General features: G+C 53.7%; 1 protein-coding gene across 1 annotated transcript in view; it reads right to left on the bottom strand.

Annotated features, from left to right (window-relative positions):
- The window catches only part of LARP1 (La ribonucleoprotein 1, translational regulator), a 72,466-nt gene that overhangs the window by 23,732 nt on the left and 32,249 nt on the right, over positions 1–16,485 (bottom strand). The window contains exon 2 of the mRNA XM_065408814.1: positions 2,136–2,197. Within this exon, the coding sequence (XP_065264886.1) occupies positions 2,136–2,197 (62 nt within the window). The remainder of the gene's footprint in view (positions 1–2,135; positions 2,198–16,485) is intronic.

Genomic DNA, 16,485 nt, shown 5'->3' with positions numbered 1-16,485 from the left:
GCTTCCCAACCAAGCAGGGGAGGAACGTTAACTCTCAAGAAAGAGGCCCAGAAGATCGTGTTCTGGGGAAAGCCCAGCAGCCCTTTGAAGAAGGGCAGCCAGTGACGAGTGCAGGACCCCCGGAGTTCTCAGGGGGAGAGTCACACAAGACGTTACGCTATTTTGCTTGCAGGGCAATTCTCCCCCAGCAGAAGATTTGTATTGGTTGGTCGGTTTAAAATGAGAGTCTAAAAGGAGAGGCATGATCCAGCTCCTCTGCCACCACACCATTCACTTCAACAACAGCCCATTCCTGCATTCAGCAGATCACAGCCCGCTCCCAGGCAGGTGGGGATTTCAAACATGCTACCCAAGGGCTGTGCCACAGAGGAGCGGAAGGAGAAAAACCTTAGCTCACAGGTGGGCGTCAGCATCAGGCTCTCCTACAGGGTCTCGGGTGTCGATAGGACTTCGAGTTGACGGAGGCCCTCGTGACTGTCCGGTGTGGCAGGCACAGTATGGGAGGGGCTCGACTGCTCAACGTGAGCTGGGGCCCGACTTCCTGACGGAGGGGTTGAGCCGCCCAGCACAGGTCTTGGCTCTCCTCCGGCCCTCTCCTTTCCCTTATGGGAAGTAGGAGATCTTCCCATTGCAGACCTCTTGGGCTTCTTGGCCAGGGAGGGGGATCGGTGCCAGCTCAGGGCGCTCCGGGTCGAGTCGGACCTCTGCTCTGGTGCTGGGGTCAGTGCCGACTCCATCAGGAGTGTCCTGAGACGGACGTCTCTCTCCTTTTTCATTCTGGGTTTGAACGACTTACAGATGCGACACTTGTCGCTTATGTGTCCTTCTTCTAGACACCTTAAATGGCTAACGTGTGGGTCGCTGTGGGCATGGGGCACTTACAACGATCACATGGTTTAAAGCCTGAGGATCCCCAGGGCATGCCCCATCCCTAGGCTGAGTCCCATCCGGGACCAGCTAAATAGAATGAATACTAAGGGTAAATACTGAACTATACACAACAAAGAGACACACTGAACTAGGCGAAAGCTAGCCGAAGTTCCCGCACCATCACTGGCAGCAAGAAGGAACTGAGGGTGGGGGGAGTCAGCGGCACCCCTTATATTGTGCCATATGGGTGCCACTCCAGGGGGCGCCAGAGCCTGTCCCCTACGGATACTGCTAAGGGAAAAACTTCCGGCACTGGTGCATGCGGTGAGCACACACCTAATATGGAATGGACATGAGCAAGCACTCGAAGAAGAAACAACAGCCTCCGAGGGACAGCATGGAGCAGGTCCAAGCGGGTGGGGAATGATCGTCGTTCTAGGCACCCACATGGCGCTGTGCATCGTCCATCCGCTTCACCGACATCGATCCATCCGCGCAGGCACATGGGCGCACACCCGCCCCCGGGAGGCGGGCAGGCATTGCACCCAACATACAGGTGGGCAGAGGGCACCAACTTAAGTTGTGCCCGTCACCGTGGCATCTAGGCACAACCCCTGCCTCTGAGGGTGCTGAGAAGCTCCGCTGTGGTAGAGCCCTAGCAGATGCTTTGATGACAGATGCTAGGCAAGAGCCTGGCAGGACTGACAACCCGGAGTGGCAAGCTCTTGTAAACGCAGCAGCTGGGAGAAAGGTGCCCTCTGCAGCACTGCCATGGCCCAGAGCTGGGCACTGCCATGGAAGCACCACACGCTGCTGGAGTCATGCCAAGGTTTCCGGCGGCTGTGCAGAGCTGCAGGGTGTGTGGGTGAAGAGCCACCCCTGGCTGCTAGGGAGTGGAAATGCATGCACTATTCAGAGAGCTTGCTCCCCGGCGACGTAACAAAAATACTGCCCTAAGTGGCATGGGAGGCAGCGTGGTCTAGTGGCCAGAGCAGTGACCTGGGAGTCCAGGAGACCTGGGGTCTAGTCCCAGCTCTGTCACTGACCTGGGGCAAGTCACTTCCACTCCAATGCTTTGCCTGTCTTGTCTGTGAGGCTAAGCGCTCTTGGGGGCAGGGACTCCGTCTCCCTACGTGTACGTACAGCACCCAGCACACTGGGTCCAATCGCGGCTGGGCCTCTAGGTGCTGCTGCAATGCAGAAGACAAGCAGCGAGCGCCAGGTAATACACCACCAGAAACGGGAAAAGGCAGAGGCAGACGTACCTTGCTTCCTTTCCGCTGCCTGGGGTTTGCAGCCCTCACCACTTTGGCTGGAGTTGTATGTTCTGTGAAAGTAAAACAGAGGCGTTAATACACAACACCAAGCGTTGCTAGAGCGTTAACCTCAATGGACAGTGGAGAGAGAAGGCCACGTGCTGGCACTGGCTGAGTCCTCTCCCTACCTGGGCCAAAGTCCCTCTTAGATCTTCCCAATGACCCTTCTCTTCCCCACAGTGCACCAAGGTGAGTCACGCATCCAGCCCTTAGAAAGGAGGAGGGGAAGGGTATGTCCACACTGGGCCCAAGCCCCAATTCCATGCACACACCAATCAACCCGACTCAGGTCAGCAAGCACTGGGTCTTAAGGGTGGGTCAGAGCTGTTGCGATTCAGGTCGAAGCCCTGGCATTTTGCAATGTGGAAGCAGGGCCAGCTGCAGACCCGAGTTGGAGTCTACACAGTGCAGCCTGGACACGTTAGCGCAGCTGTGAGACCAGATCCAGCCACTGTAAACCCAGGTTACCAATGCAGTGCAGACAGACACTCAATCACAGCCTTGGAAACACGCCCAGATCCCAGTGTCCTGGGCTTCGCACGCAGCACAGATATCCCCTACGTGGCCACATCTGGAAGCACCCAACCCCTCTCATGGGGGGAGGAGGCGGAGATCCCAGGAGGAAGTGTAATGAATGGGACAGGCTAGACCTTGTGATTCTGAAAGGAGCTCGCCTGATCTCTGCTGGATTGGCGGCGTGCAACGTCTCTCAACTATTCGCGCCGGAGTCCAACCTTCTCCGCTACGACCCAAAATCAACAACCCAAATCACTCCAACGGAGAGTCCCCATTTCACCTCTGGGCGCACGGCAGAAACAGTCCCAAACCTCTACAGATGCTGGGCCACAAAGACTTGAAAGGTCACCTGCCACAACCATGATCACGGAGGCTGCAGACCTTGGTCCAATTCCCAGCACCACCCTTCCCCAATCAACTCATCACCCAGTCCCCCAGGCAGGGAGAGTTACACTCCGACTGACAGCCAGCGTTTCCTGTTCTCCACCTCTACGCTGCACACCCCATTTACATCAAGGGATCTCTCCCTGCAATGCACGAGTCGGGGTCAGTCTCACGGGTGGTGCTTTGCTCACTAAGGGGCTGGCCAGTCCCGCCCCAGCCTGCTCAGCCCAAGCGAGAGGTGGGCAAGGAACCAGGGACACTAGCCCTTGGCCGCCTGCAGCCTGGTGTCTCCCCTGAATTCACAAGCAGAACGGGACAGCTGGGAATTTAACACAGACATCTAGGAAGTGTGAGCACACAGACAGCGACATTACTGCACGGGGGTCAGTCAGGGCCCTTCACGTTAACATGGAGGGACAAATGCCCAACCCCCACCACGGCTAGTAAATACGGACAGGCCTGCAATGGCTATTACTGAGGGAGTAAATGCCAGGGCCGACAACACCCAGCATGGCAGGGCTGACAGGGACGACGACCAGGGAGCGAAGGAACAATGGCGACTCAATTAGGAGGGCTTTATAGTACCACCAAAGCGCTCCTAGTGTGGACGCAGCGACACTGCCTTTGTACCGGTGCAATAAACCTGCCTCACCTCCCAGATGAAACAAATGATACCGGTACGGGTGCACCGTTTGTCAGTATAGCTGTATCCACGCTAGAGAGGTTTGCCTGTCTCGTCTCTGCTGGTCACAGATCGCACCCCTGACCACACAGCTATGCCAGCAGAAGTCTGTGGTGTAGACCTGGCCTTAGCTTCCAATCTGCAGAGTTTGAAGCATCCACACAAAAGCCCACCTGAACAATGAAGCTAGGCGACCCTGTTAAGACTCTAGCACATCCCTGCATATGGTTTATTTTACAGTACAAACAGGATTCAGCCAGGTTCTGTCATCCGTCTGCAAACCCCATCACAGCCTAGGCTTGTTCGCATGGTTAGCGGACATGACCACATGGTGGTTTGATCTGATCTACGCTGCAGGACGGCACACCACTGGCCGTGTTGCAGGCAGGGGGAATTCTCCTGCTGCAACTAGCTTCTGCAGCAGGACTGTTTCTGGGATGGAGACCAGCCCGGAGACTTGTCCTCCACACACAGCCCCTCCCACACTCAGCATGACTGCCAGCTTGCTCAACTCGAACGCGGCTCTTGGGAGGAGGGGCAGTGAAGTTCTGCTTGTTCTGTAAAGCACCACGCAAACTTAAATCTGCTGCATAAGCAGCAGAACAAGCGAGCCCTCGAGCAGCTGGGCACCAAAATGCCTTGATGAGCTTGGCTTTTCCCGAGAGGGTGGTGGAGCGATTTTAATGAGGGACACGTGGCCCTTGCTGCCCGGCGTGTCGTATGTGCACCCGGCTCCTCGCAACTGCTCTGATCTCGGCACGGTCCCAGCAAAAGGCAGCAGCTGTGCGAGCGCCCTCTGCCAGGCAGCAACTGGAGACACACAGCTCCACGGGAAGGCAGCAGCTGAAGCTGCTCCTCCACCTGCCAAACAAACTGCTGTCTCCACCGGCCCTCCTCTTTGCTTCCGTCCCCTCCCCTAGCAGGTGGGCAGAGGGAATCAGCTGCCCTGAACTGGCCATGACAGTTTGGATCGGGATTGCACTGTTTCAAACTGGGCAGGATTGCAGCACGGCTCGGTGGGGTATTCCTGTTTGAGTGGCTCCATGGACGCTGGTAATACCCCCTTCCACACTGCATGCATGGGCCCCCGGCGCATGCCCTGCACAGGAGCATCCATGCAAAGACCAGCATGCGAGGGCGCAGATGCATCCGCTGCACACAGAAGCCTCAGTTTTACAATCACGGGACTCTTTCGGGGCTGGCCTGGAAAGGGAGAGGTTCAGCCGTGGCCCCTCTCAAGGCAGGCCGGGTGAGCACTGCCATGTGTCACGGCTGCCACCATTAATTGCAGGGTGCCAGTATAATAACTATGGTCTCCAGTCAGTAAAAGGCCACAGAAGGACAGAGCAGCATCCATGACCCGCTGCACAGGGGAGGAAGGACGGGCTTGTGGATAGGGCACTTGCCTGGGGCTGCCACAGCCTGCCTGTCCGACCTTGGGCAAGTCGCAATTTCTCTGTGCCTCAGTTCCCCATCGGACATCAATCACCAGCTGGAAAACGGTGATAATACAACGTGTGTGTGCGCGCACGTACGTACAGCGCCTAGCACAATGGGGGTCCCGGATTGTTTATTTTGGCGTAGCAAGTGGGGCCTCCAAAACAACTTCCTTTCTCCCACCCTTTGTCTATTTTGACAGCAAACTCTTTGGGGCAGGGACTGTCGCGCAGCACTATGCGAGCCTGGCACCTCCGGGCACTAGCATAATGATGACAAATAGCTGCACAGGAGCGTGGGAGGTGGACGAGACTGTAGGGGGGAATTAAATGCTTTTCCTCTCACCTACACTTGGCATCCCTCTCCCACCCCCCCACACCCCGCAGAGAGAAAACCCTGTCCCCCTCCAACATCCAGAAGATGCCCTGGAATGCCCTGCATTTTTATGCCTGCTAGATGGTCGGAGAACAGCACTGGGGTGAGGTTTTTCAGCTCCAGCTTCTCTGTGCCACTGACCCCGAGGCAGGTTTACTGCAGCCACCCCGAAAATATACCTGGGCTTAACTCCAGCTCCACTTCAGTTCTGCACCTCACCTTTAAGGGGTGCTGGGCCCAATATTTCACCCCTAGATGATTTTCATCCGCTAAGTCCACAGAACTGTATCTGCGCTCCCTCCCGGGCACTAGCTGTCCTGCCCAGAGGAAGGCTAGTGACCCAGTACTCGAAGAATGTTTTTTAAATGGTTTGAAAACATCTCTGCGTAAAGCCTGGGCCAAAGGGAGCACAACGCCGCCGTTGTAACATCTGGCTGGAATTTCAGTTGTGAAATTGTTTTACAAGGTTTGATGCAGCTGGTTCAGAGAAGGTGGCTTTAAAAGCAGGGCGGGTCACATACGGGACTTCACACATGCTCACAACCATGTTATACCGTACATTGATAGTGTCTCTAAACCCAATTCTTTTTTTTTTTTTTTTTTTTTTTTTTTTTTTTTAAAAGGATAGCTTAACTCCTGAAATTCTGAAGCTGGTTTCCCTTAGGGGGATTATTTTTTCCCCATAGCCTGCTCCCAACTGATGCTGTTTTAACAGGTTGCTAAACACGTGCTGTGGGATGGCTCATACGCAGCACGTGTGTGCGCTTGACTACAGACGCACTTCAACGCTAGGCACCCCTCTCCCTGCCAATACTTCTCCCCAGCCCTCCGCCGCACGCTCCTGCTACCACAGGCAGAACAAGGCACTGCAGCCAGCCAGGGATGAAAATGAAGGTAACACCTTAATTCCATTTTACCACCCTGCATGCTACATAGCAGCCTCGCAAGCAAGCACACACACACACACACACACACACGAAAGAGCCAGCTCTGCAAATAGCAACCCTGCACATCCATGAGACAGCCAGCAGACCCCCCCCCCACCCCAATCCCCAGGACCCATCCTCTGCTGAGTGAGGGGAAAGGGAAAGGTACCATGCACTCAGCACCCCCCATTCCGGAGACAAGCCCAGGGTTCTGCAGGGATGGAACGACGGGCACTGGTACCCCTGCAACACTGGCTCGGTGGCTTTATTCCACCAGGGGGAAGGGCAGGAAGAAAGGGGGCTGGAGGAGGAGCATGAACATCCCATTAGCAGCCCCGGGCGACGGCAGATTAGAAGTGGCTGGGAGCCGCGCTGCGCCACAGAACGCCACGGCTGGTTACCCCTGGAAGCTCACTGCTTCTCGGAGCCAGCCTGCGTTACACAGGTGCTCAGACTAGGCGGTCAAAACAGTCCCTTTTCAGGCCTTAGCGCCCAGGAGTGGGGCCAGGGCGCCGAGCTGTGCACACTGAAGCGCCAATGAGCCAGAATAAGAAGTGGCAAAGCAGAGTTTCCCTTGTCAATTCCCCCTTCAAAGGGGTCCCGAGTGGGATTTCACAGACACCAGCTCCCTGGTTCTGGAATCCTCCTTGCTAGCTGGCACTCATCCACCGTCCTTGTCCTCCCACAGACGGCGATGCAAGGAAGCCGAGCCTGCAGCACAAGCGCCCGCTCGGTGGAGCCATGCTCACCATTAGGCTTTTACTTTCCTTAGTGCAGGCAGCAGAACTCTTTCCAAACAGCCCCTGAATTCTCCACTCCACGCCCACAGAGGTCACCAGCTAAATATAGCTGCAAAAAGCTCCTAGAGATACAACAGAAACCCCGGGCCTGCTTTCCAACAGCATCTGGAGCTCTCGCGGACTTCAACAGTAGCGGCGAACGTTCAGCCCCTCTGAAAAATCAAGCCGCTAATACATCGAATTAACTATACAGCACAGCGTCTTCAATTTACACCATTAGCGGGCGTGTCTGGGGGAAGAGGGGGACCCCCTCCCCCCCATCCCCTCCCTGCTGCCACTGTACCAGATATAATCCCTCCAGCCTTCCGCTGGGCTTCAGCTCTCCCCCAGGCTGCAATCCTGCGCCTAGAACTCAGTGAGACACCCCAAGACAAATCTGTTTCATAGGAATGTCCTCCGGGATGCCCAGCAGCACCGCTAGGAGAGGCCCTCTTCCCCAACTAACAGGAGAGGGAGACATGGTCGAAAGGAACGAACACAGCACCGTGAGCCAGGAACTCGGCTATTCTGGCTGCCCTAAGAGCCATCATTTAAACCTGTCCTCATCTGCAAGATGGGAATACTACTCCCTTATCGTACGGAGGAGCTGGGAGGAACAAGGTTTGTGGGGCGCTTTAAAAACGGAATGTGCCAAGCATGGTCTTGCCAGGAGCATTTTGAGCACTCTGTTCCACCAAGATGTGGAGAGACTACACAGGACAGCGAGAGAGAGACGGGGGTAAATTGCTACCTACGGACAAAGGGCTCGAGCTGACTGGATCGCACAGAGCCCCTTCCGACAAACGAGAACACAGAGGGAGCGTGACCCAGCCAACTGTTGCATATCATGATTATCCACACACACACACACACAGAGCAGCCGGGAAGCCTGCAGTGCCACTAAAGGGATAAGCGACTGCTGGAGTACAAGCAGCTGCACACACCACCATCCTCTGCTCGGTGGTGGATGTGTGCAGCCTGGCGGATCCTATGTGCCACCAGCAAAGGGCGTTGGTGCGGGATATTTCACTCAGTCGCTTGTCGTGCCCGGGTTGCTCAGCTTATCGCAAAGGCTTCAGCCGAAATGAATCCTCTTTTTTTTTTTTTTTTAAACCAGTGCTCATGGAGAATTATATACCATAAAGCTTTGTGAAGGAGACATTCCAGTGAGGCCCTTCCTGCCCACACCCACGCATGGTAAAGAGCCCACGGCACATGCCTGACAGATACCACCAGCCTGGATGCGTCTGCACTAAGCTAAGCTTTTTTTGGTACTTTGCCCACCCGGTTGTTCTGGGTGGGGGTGCTGGTGTACATAGGGCTCCAGGGAGCACCAGCGTTTTAGCACCAGGTCACCTAAGCCTAGTGTAGTCCACGCTCCAGCGTCCCTCTCTCGGCACTGACTCAGTGAACATCCCCAGCTTATACCTGGGCACAAAGGCTGCTACACTTGTCTATGCAGTCCCTGCACCACCGGTAAGCAGCTCCTTATTTTGCAAATGGTATAAAGGGCCTGCTAACAAAGCCACTCGTGAATTCCAAATTAAACCCAGGTCTGAATCACTCCCTTTCACATGGCCCTTTCTGCGCATTTATCGTACGCCCAGGGGACGCTAGAACCCCCCAGGAACATTCGCGGCACTGTACTTTGTCCAGCTCCATTACGCTACAGCGTGCACAGGGAGAAAGAGAAAACCAGCACAGCAAAAATGCCAGAGGACAGCAGACCCCACCCAAGCCGGCCCTGCAGAAACCTACCCAGCCCAAACCTGGTACACTGCAGGCATTGATAGAGCAGCTCGCACACTGAGGAGAGGGTGGAGCATGAGATCTTTATGGAGGAGGACACCTCAGATAGAAGCCCGCACCAACTGCCTCGCAGCTGGACTGGGGACAGGTACTGGGGGACGGTGAGGAACCAAAGTAATGCGACGGCAAACCTGATTTAAGAAGTCAGGAGACTTCTGGCAGAAAGACAACAGCTCCCTGGCGAGGGTGGAGCAGACATGCAGCTTTCCATGAGCGCTATCATATGCACCAAATGGATTTGGCTCAAGCCACACTAGACTCAATTATTGCATGTGACCTCAAAGCCACAATTCCCTTCCAAGTGTACGTGGGCAATGCCTGCTTGGATTACCATGTGCCTGCTTAGTATTTATTACTGGTGTTCCCAGAACTAGAGGCCAGAGTGACCTAGGGCCCCATAGTGCGAGGCGCTGTACGAAACACTTACTTGAGAGAGTCCCCACCCGGAAGAGTTTACAGTTTAAATAGACAAGACAAAGGATGGGAAGGGAAGCTAAGAGCCAGAGATTTTGCCCAAGGCCACAAAACAAGTCAGTGGCAGAGCGAGGAACAGAGCACTGTGGGCTGCGGCTTGAGGCCTGAGTTATCTACTCCCCCACGCTGTCTCGCTCCTGGGGAATTTCAGATCACAGTACAGCCCCACCATTTCTGGGTCTTGCTATTTTGCTAGCTGGTCATTTCAGTGGGCTGGGTGGGTGAGAATGACACAAAACTGGTTTGGCTTCCCTGAATGGTTTGAGGAGAAAGTAGCATTGTCACAGGCAGACACCACAAGTGGGGAAGTCCAGCCAGGCTTTCAGGTTAATGAACGCCTGTCAACCGTATGCACTAAGACAGCCACTGAAACAGGTACCAAGGACAACGCAGCAACACAGCTCAACTCCAGCTCATTAGCGTTTGCAACACGCTTTGAAGATGAATCGCGCTATGGAATGGTGAAGTGTTACGCTCAGGCTAGGAGACATGTTTACTTATTACCTGCTTGGGGAAATCAAAACCAGAGCTTTAGCCAGCCTGCCTTCTCCTTCTACAAGCAGCTCACAATGGCTTTCTAAGGGATCGAAGCAATCCACGAGGCACCCCTGGTACCGCAGCGCAGGCCATGCAACTAGGTAACAGCACATTGCCACGCAGGTCCTTGCAAACTATTCCTACAGTGAGGAAAAGGGCTACCACCACCAAGGTATCTGCCGGGACTGGGCATTTCAAAAGGAGCCTAGGTGCTCTTAGCCCACTGAATTCCAACAGCAGTTGGGCGCCTTGCGCACCTAACTCCCTTAGGCTCCTTTGAAAAGACCAGCACTTTAGACTTCCAGATGCTTAACAAGATTTCTAAAATCCAGACATTTAAATGGACAGAGAGACCATCCCATCACCACGACTGCCCAGAGCGCTTACTCCACAGAGTACCCCCAGGGCGGGTGCACTCATGTGTACATGAGCCACTGGTGCGGAGTCTGGGGGGCTACGGGGCTCAGCTCCCTCCCCCAAAAAGCCCGGCTGCCCTGGCAACTCTCCCTGGCGTTCCCAGCACAGTAACGTGCCGCTGCAGCAGCAAGGTTAGCCCAGCCAGAGGAGGTCAGGGATTCTGGCTGTCTGCCAAGGCTGTCCTAAGGAAGGAAATGGTGATTTTCAACAGTCCATCTCAGCCAAATCTGAGCGGAATTTAATTGGAGAAAGAGGAGGCACTTCTCTAGCCCAAGGAGACTCCCCCCTCCCCCAGTGAATACCGCAGGCCTGCTGCAAACAGTGGAAATGAAAGCGCTTCTTGAAGAATCCTTGATAATGGAAAGTGTTAGACAACCTAAACCTAGGTCAGATCAGCCCTCCCCTATAATACAATACAATACATAAATCCTCATGTGTCAGGGCGTTAAAAAGCCACCAATGGGGGGGGGGGGGGGGCGGAGAGAAGAAGAGAGGAGACTCTCTCTATAGATAGCTTATTCCTTAACTGTCTATTCAGAGGAAGATGCAAGAATCCCTGAAAGCAGCTACCAGATTCAGGACAGCGGACTAGAGGCAACACTGGATATTCCAGTTAGACAAGTACTGGGCTTTGCACTGACTCAACACCCACCCTTGCCAGGCAATTCATACAGCAGATGCAAGCACCAACGCTTGATGGAGTGTGCGGGGCGTAGAGCTTGCACCTTTTGGGGGAGGGGGCGCTTTTTAAGGTGTATTAAGAATCAGCCTGTTTAATACTGGTGGTTTTGTTTGTGGCACTATCTACTTTACTTCAATAACCAAGGAACACTTTGGAGAAAGGATGTCTTTGTTAAAAGTTAAGAGACACTTCCCTCCCACCCTCCATCTCTGCAATGAAGGTGATGCCAGCAAGACTCCTGCACTTGCAAGGAAGAACCGATTCCACACGTGGGATATTTCTAAAAGATAAGTAACAAATATTTTTTTCAGAGTCTTTTTATGTCAGCTTTATACATTCTAAAACAGACAAAATGTAGTCAGAGCCCCAAGGTTTAAAAATTCTTTAAAGCACATAAAGGCAGAATTGAAACCTACTTTAAACTGCCAATTTGCCCCAGTTACAGCCATCAGTGCAAACCCTTAGTACAGATAGGCAAAGCTGCAGTTATTTGCCCCAGTGCAACGTAGCTTAATTTCATGGGAACGGCAAACTGCCCTGACACAAACTGTGGCTTGGCCCATCTACACTAGCAGACTGCACCAGTGCAGCTGCTCTGTCAGAAATCCCCAGTAAATGAGGTGCGACTGTCCCAGAGAATGAAGCGGCCTAGTCATTCACACAACAGATATTGCACAGCTACAGAACTAGCTAACGATCGTCTAAATCAGCCTCTGTGTCAGATGACTGGAGGATAGGCAACGTAATGCCAATTTTTTAAAAAGGCTCCAGAGGTGATCCTGGCAATTACAGGGCGGTAAGCCTGACTTCAGTATCAGGCAAATTGGTTGAAACTATAGTAAAGAACAGAATTATCAGACACACAGACAAACACGATTTGTCGGGGGGAAAGCCAACATGGTTTTTGTAAAGGGAAATCATGCCTCACCAAGCTATTAGAATTCTTTCAGGGGGGTCAAAAACATGTGGACAAGGGTGAGCCAGCAGATACAGTGTACTTGGAGTTTCAGAAAGCCTTTGACAAGGTCATTCACCAACGGCTCTTAAGCAAAGTGGACAGCCATGGAGTAAGAGGGAAGGTCCTCTCATGGATTAGTAACCGGTTAAAAGATGGGAACCAAAGAGTTGGAATCAATGGTCAGTTTTCAGAATGGGGAGAGGGGTAAATAGTGGGGTCTCCCAAGGATCAGCACTGGGACCAGTGCTTTTCAACATACTCAGAAATGATCTGGAAAAGGGGTAAACAGTGAGGTGGCAAAGTTTGCAGATGATACAAAAAACCTCAAGGTAATTAAGACCAAAGATGACTGTGGAAAAATTACAAAGGGATCTCACAAAACTGGGTGACTGGGCAACAAGACGGCAAATGGAATTCAATGCTGATGTACACAAAGTAATGCACACTGGAAAACATAATCCCAACTATACCTACAAAATGATGGGAAATAAATTAGCTGTTACCACTCAAGAAAAAGATCTTGGTGTTACAGGATAGTTCTCTGAAAACATCTGCTCAATGTGCAGCAGCAGTCAAAAAAAGATAACACTGTTAGGAATCATGAGGAAACAGATAGACAAAACAGAAAATATCATATTGCCTCTATATAAATCCATGGTACACCCATACCTTGAATACTGCACGCAGTTCTGGTCACCCCATCTCAAAAAAGATATGGGAATTGGAAGTAATACAGAGAAGGGCAACAAAAATGATTAGAGGTATGGAACATGAGAAGAGATTTCTAAGCTGAACAATCCCAAGACTTTTTAAAGAAGTGACTAAAGGAGGATATGATGGAGGTCTAGAAAATCATGACTGGTGTGGAGAAAGCGCATAAGGCAGTATTATTTACCCCTTCACATAACACAAGAACCTGGGGTCACTCAATGACATTAATAGTCAGCAGGTTTAAAACAAACAAAAAGAAGCATATCTTCACACAACACACAGTCAACCTGTGGAACTCATGGCCGGGGGATGTTGTGAAGGCCAAAAGTATAACTGGGGGTTTGAAAAAGAACTAGATAAGTTCATGGAGGAGGATAGGCCCATCAATGGCTATTAGCCAAAACAGTCAGACACAACCCCATGCTCTGGGTGTCCCTAAACCTGACTGCCAGACGCTGGGACTGGACAGGGGATGGATCACTTGCAGTTGCCCTGTTCTGTTTGTTCCCCCTGAAGCACCTGGCACCGGCCGAAGTCAGAAGACAGGCTACTGAGCTAGATGACCCACTATGGCTGTTCTTATGCACATGCAATGGTGCTGCAGGCTGCCCTACCACCCACCTCCAGAGGGGAGGGACCTGTCACCCTCCCCAGTCAGGGTTTGGCCTCTTTTGTGACCACCAGCCAGCTTGGTGGCTCATTAGCGCCAGACACAGAGGTGGCTAATGCTCACACCTGGCTGTAGAAAGTCTGGTAAGCCTAATGGGCTGGAGAGAACCTCATTCTCACCAGCCTGTGACTTGGCTGGAAGTCTGGCTCTGTGCTGAGGAAGTGGATGGGGGAGGCGGGGGGGGGGGGAGGAGGAGGAGGGAGAGAGGCAGAAAGACAAGTGCCAGCTCCCACCAGGCTTTGCTTCCCGGCTGCCTGCTCTCAATAGCGCTCAGGGCCTCAGCCAAGGTTTGCAAGTTAACACCTTTGCGAGTGTGGAGGGTGCATGCATGGCGTATACAGCCCTCCAGTTCAGAGCATACATCAACAGTGGACACAGGCTCCCTTCCCTACGGGCAGGTTTTTCCAGAACAATCCCTTACAGAATTTCTTGCACCACCCTCTGAAGCATCAGGAGGCGGCCCTTGTCAGGGACAGGATACTGGACGCGATGCACACCTGGTCTGAGCCAGTCTGGCAACTGCTATGTAACGTCGCAGGGACATTAGCAGGAGAGCTGCTGCGAGCACGGATTGCCCCCCCCCCGATTATACAAGAGCTTTTTGAACCCCAAAAGCACCTGTCTCTCAGTGCTCAATGCTCCTGTGGGAAGCCGATCACTTGGGCCAATTTCCAAAGGTTAAGCGCCACATTGTGGGATGCAATCCGGCGGCATCTGCAATGCTTGTGGCTTCCTGTACATGCTACACACAAACCGCTGTGGGTAGCGCTGCTTAAGTCAGATCCAAGTAAAATGCCTTGTCCTAAGCATCAGAGCTGAACAGCACAACCAAGGATTGTAAACACCTGTTCAGCAGCAGCAAGACATGCTGCAGGCACTGGAAACTCAAAGCATTAAAACCAATTTGCCGCAACTCCGAGGGTAGACAGATCCCTCTTGCAAGTCCTACTGTAACAGCAAAATAAGCCAGAAGCTGCCTGCAGCTCTCTACAATGTACAATTTAAATTATGCAACTGCTGCAAGGATCACCTTCTAAAAATAACTTCAGAAAGGGTATCTGACAGACAGGCAGGGAGCATATGGGAGGTCTCCTATCTCAGTGCCCTGGAGCTCAGAGATCTCAAGCTCCATGACAACACAGTGGAATTAAAGTCACGAATTCAGTGCAATGATCAGAGCCGGGGGCTGGGAGCAGGCCATCACAGTTCTATCCTCAGCTCCGCAACAGATTCTCTGCATGGTCTTGGGGAAGGCACTTTAATGCATGACTGCACCCCTTTCTTGCTGGGCAGGCTCAGTGAGGGTTTGCCTACACTACCACTGTAGCGCCATCGCGTAGAGCAAGGGGGGCCAAACCGTGGCTTGCAGTTAAAATGCAGCTCACAGAGCCCCCCAGGCCCTCATTCTCCGCCTACCAGACTGGGAGGGAGCTTGGGGCTTCTGCCCTACGGCAGGGTGGTGGGGCTAGGGGCTTCTGCCAGACATGACTGGTGCCTGCTGAGAGTGGAGGGCACAATTTAAAAGTTCAGCCCTCCCAACAGCTTGAGTCATGCCCCCCTAGGCATGCCTCTCGCTTGCCCTCAGCAGCTCCCAGGTGACCCTACATGCACCCCCCTCCCCGGCCCATCACCTCGGGTTCTGCCCAGCAGGGAGGGGAGGTCTCAGGGCTCCAGCCCCGAGGGGTATGCCTGCCGGGGGCACAGCTTTCCAACTTCTGAAGATTATCATATGCGGCTTGGAGGGTCAGTAAAAGTTTGACCACCCCCTGGCGTAAATGCTTCCCACAATGTAGGTAACCCATCTCCCTCAGCGGCTAAGTCGACAGAAGCATCCTTCCATCGACCTCGCCGTGCCTACACCAGGGGGTTGGTTGGCATGGCTACAGCGCTCCAGGGTGTCACTTTTTTTCACACCCCTGAGTGACGTAGCAACTTCCACCTAAATTTTACGTGAAGGTGGGCCTCAGTGGTCAATCACCACCCCCTAAATATAAACATGGGTGAGTTGAGCCTGGAGATTTAGGAGCCCCTCCAGCAGCTGTCTTCTGCAAAGAAAGGCCTCACCCCCAAACCTGCTCAGGCCCGCTTGCACAGCGGCTCTAAGGAAGAAGTAGCCACACCCCTGCACCCTAAAGCAAGGAGAACCCAGGACAGCACTGGCAACTCCATACCCCCAACAGGGCCAGCCCTAGGGGGGAGCAGGGCCTGGGACATAGGTACAGAGTTTCTAATCTAATGGGGGCGGGGGCTCCCCCTAACTTTGCCCAGGCCCCGCCCCCACTCCACCCCTTCCCCCAAGGCCCCACCCCACCTCTTCCCTACCCCTTCCCCACCCACTCCCCCGAGCGCGCTGCACCCTCTCCCGCAGCACCTCCTGATGGCGTGAAACATCTGATCCGTGGCAGGCGCTGAAAGGGAGGGGGAAGCGTTGATCGGCAGGGCCCGCTGGCGGGCAGGAGGCGCTGGGGGGGGGGGGGGGTGAGGTTCTGGTACTGGGGCTTCCTCCTTGCCCCTCCCCACCGCCCGCCTCCCTGTTCGCTTCCTCACCCCGCTCGCCCGCCCACCTCACCTCCAGAAGCGCAGGGCCCGGGGCACTCGCTCCGATTCACCGTACCCAAGGGACAGCTCTGCTCTGCCCCCTAATGATGGGAGAGGGCAAGGAGACCTGGAAGGCGCTCCTGTATCTCTCCAGCCACCACCAGGAACCAACGCCCTTCCCCAGAAACGGGATCAATGCCACTTCTAAAAGCAAAATGGCTGACTGGGCAGAGCTCAGAGACCCAGCTACTGTGCGCCCTGTCCCGATGGATACGCTCTCACTCCAGCCAGCTGCCTTCCCCTCTTTATGACCCCACGGGGAGAGTCTGTTCAGATCCATAGATTCCCAGGCCCAGACCAGCTAATGTAACCTCCTGTATAGCAAAAGCCAGAGAACTTCCCCA

Source organism: Emys orbicularis, chromosome 8, assembly GCF_028017835.1.
Source record: "Emys orbicularis isolate rEmyOrb1 chromosome 8, rEmyOrb1.hap1, whole genome shotgun sequence".
Classification (NCBI taxonomy): Eukaryota; Metazoa; Chordata; order Testudines; family Emydidae; genus Emys; species Emys orbicularis.
Note: the sequence above shows the minus strand (reverse complement) of the source record. Positions and strands in the feature narration are given on the sequence as shown.